General features: G+C 52.3%; 1 protein-coding gene across 1 annotated transcript in view; it reads right to left on the bottom strand.

Moving 5' to 3' along the window:
- The window catches only part of LOC108800459 (potassium voltage-gated channel subfamily G member 4-like), a 13560-nt gene extending 13001 nt beyond the window's left edge, over positions 1 to 559 (bottom strand). Inside the window, exon 1 of the mRNA XM_018572441.1 lies at positions 287 to 559. Coding sequence (XP_018427943.1) covers positions 287 to 559 — 273 coding nt within the window. The remainder of the gene's footprint in view (positions 1 to 286) is intronic.
- Between the last annotated feature and the right edge of the window lie 928 nt (positions 560 to 1487).

Genomic DNA, 1487 nt, shown 5'->3' with positions numbered 1-1487 from the left:
GGGAGGGGGTGTCGGAGGCTGTGGGAAGGGCAGGGATTGTCGGAGGCAGTGTGAAGGGCAGGGAGTGTCGGGGGAAGTGCAGGGAGTGTCAGGAGATGTATAATACAGATGGGAAGGATGGGGGAAGGGAATATTTGGATCTATAAACATGGAGTTTGTTGTCACTATCGGTATGATTTCGTCCCCTCTGATGATCCCCGACGCGTTCCGTCCGTCATCTCTGTCGTATGTTCCTCCGAATTGTCACTTTTCTTCAGGCGAAACCTCCGACGTCCCCAGATGTCACGGTACTCGGAGGGATGTGTAGAGTGCGGGGCCCGCAGAGTATCACTCCTTCTGGGGCAGATAATGAGATCAGCGAGCGGCCGCCATCCAACATAATATCATCGCTGGATGAGAAGATTGTGATGATCCCGCCAGCCGCTCCTCCTCCATCTGCTCTTCCTGGAAAGCTGATTATGTGCCAGCGAATATCACTGCAAGGACGCCGCGCCGAAACTCCGCAGACTATTCCACCATCCGCCTGCCTGGAGACCTGCAGAACATTGCTCCATCCCATCTCCCCCTGACAGATACATAGTGATAGACCCTGCAGACTATTCCACCATCAGCCTGCCTAGAGACCTGCATAACATTGCTCCATCCCATCTCCCCCCCTGACAGATACATAGTGATAGATCCTGCAGACTATTCCACCATCCACCTGCCTGGAGACCTGCAGAACATTGCTCCATCCAACTCCCCCCTGACAGATCCATAGTGATAGACCCTGCAGACTATTCCACCATCGGCCTGCCTAGGGACCTGCAGAGCATTGCTCCGTCCCATCTCCCCCCCCACAGATACATAATGATAGATCCTGCAGACTATTCCACCATCGGCCTGCCTAGGGAGCTGCAGAACATTGCTCCATCCCTTCTTATAGATACAACGCACATTAATATACTCTGCAGATTATTCCATCACTGACATCTCTGGAGATCTGCAGACCATTGCTCCGTCCCATCTCCCTCCTGACAGATACATTGTGACAATTGTAATGAAACCTCTCCATGAATCTGATTGGTTACACAGTTGCTACTATTGGCAGGAAGCTTTCCCGATACATTCTGCAGAGTATTCCGACCCCCTCTATAGAGACCCGCAGAGCATTTCTCTAACTCTTCTACCCCCCCCTGACAGTAACATACTGATATGTCCTGCAGAATTATTACTGACTCCCTCAGAGGTCTGCAGAGCATTGCTCCCTCCAGGGCCGTGTATAACGCTCGGCGGATGGCGATTCCTCCGGCCTGACAGGAAATAACAAGGTGACAACCGAATCCTGAGTCTGATTGTGACTGGGAGCCCCGGGAGATGACACTCATTATAGGGCCCAATTATAGGGCCCGCTCAGACGCTCTGCCAATCAGGCCGGACGGCCGGCTCCGAGAACTTCAATGCGACAATAAAATGACACCAATCCAAAATCTGTGATAATGAACTCC

Source organism: Nanorana parkeri, unplaced genomic scaffold (genome assembly GCF_000935625.1).
Source record: "Nanorana parkeri isolate BGI_ZX_2015 unplaced genomic scaffold, ASM93562v1 scaffold2031, whole genome shotgun sequence".
Classification (NCBI taxonomy): domain Eukaryota; kingdom Metazoa; phylum Chordata; class Amphibia; order Anura; family Dicroglossidae; genus Nanorana; species Nanorana parkeri.
The sequence above is the reverse complement of the archived record's forward strand: the minus strand, read 5'-3'. Positions and strand labels throughout refer to the sequence as shown.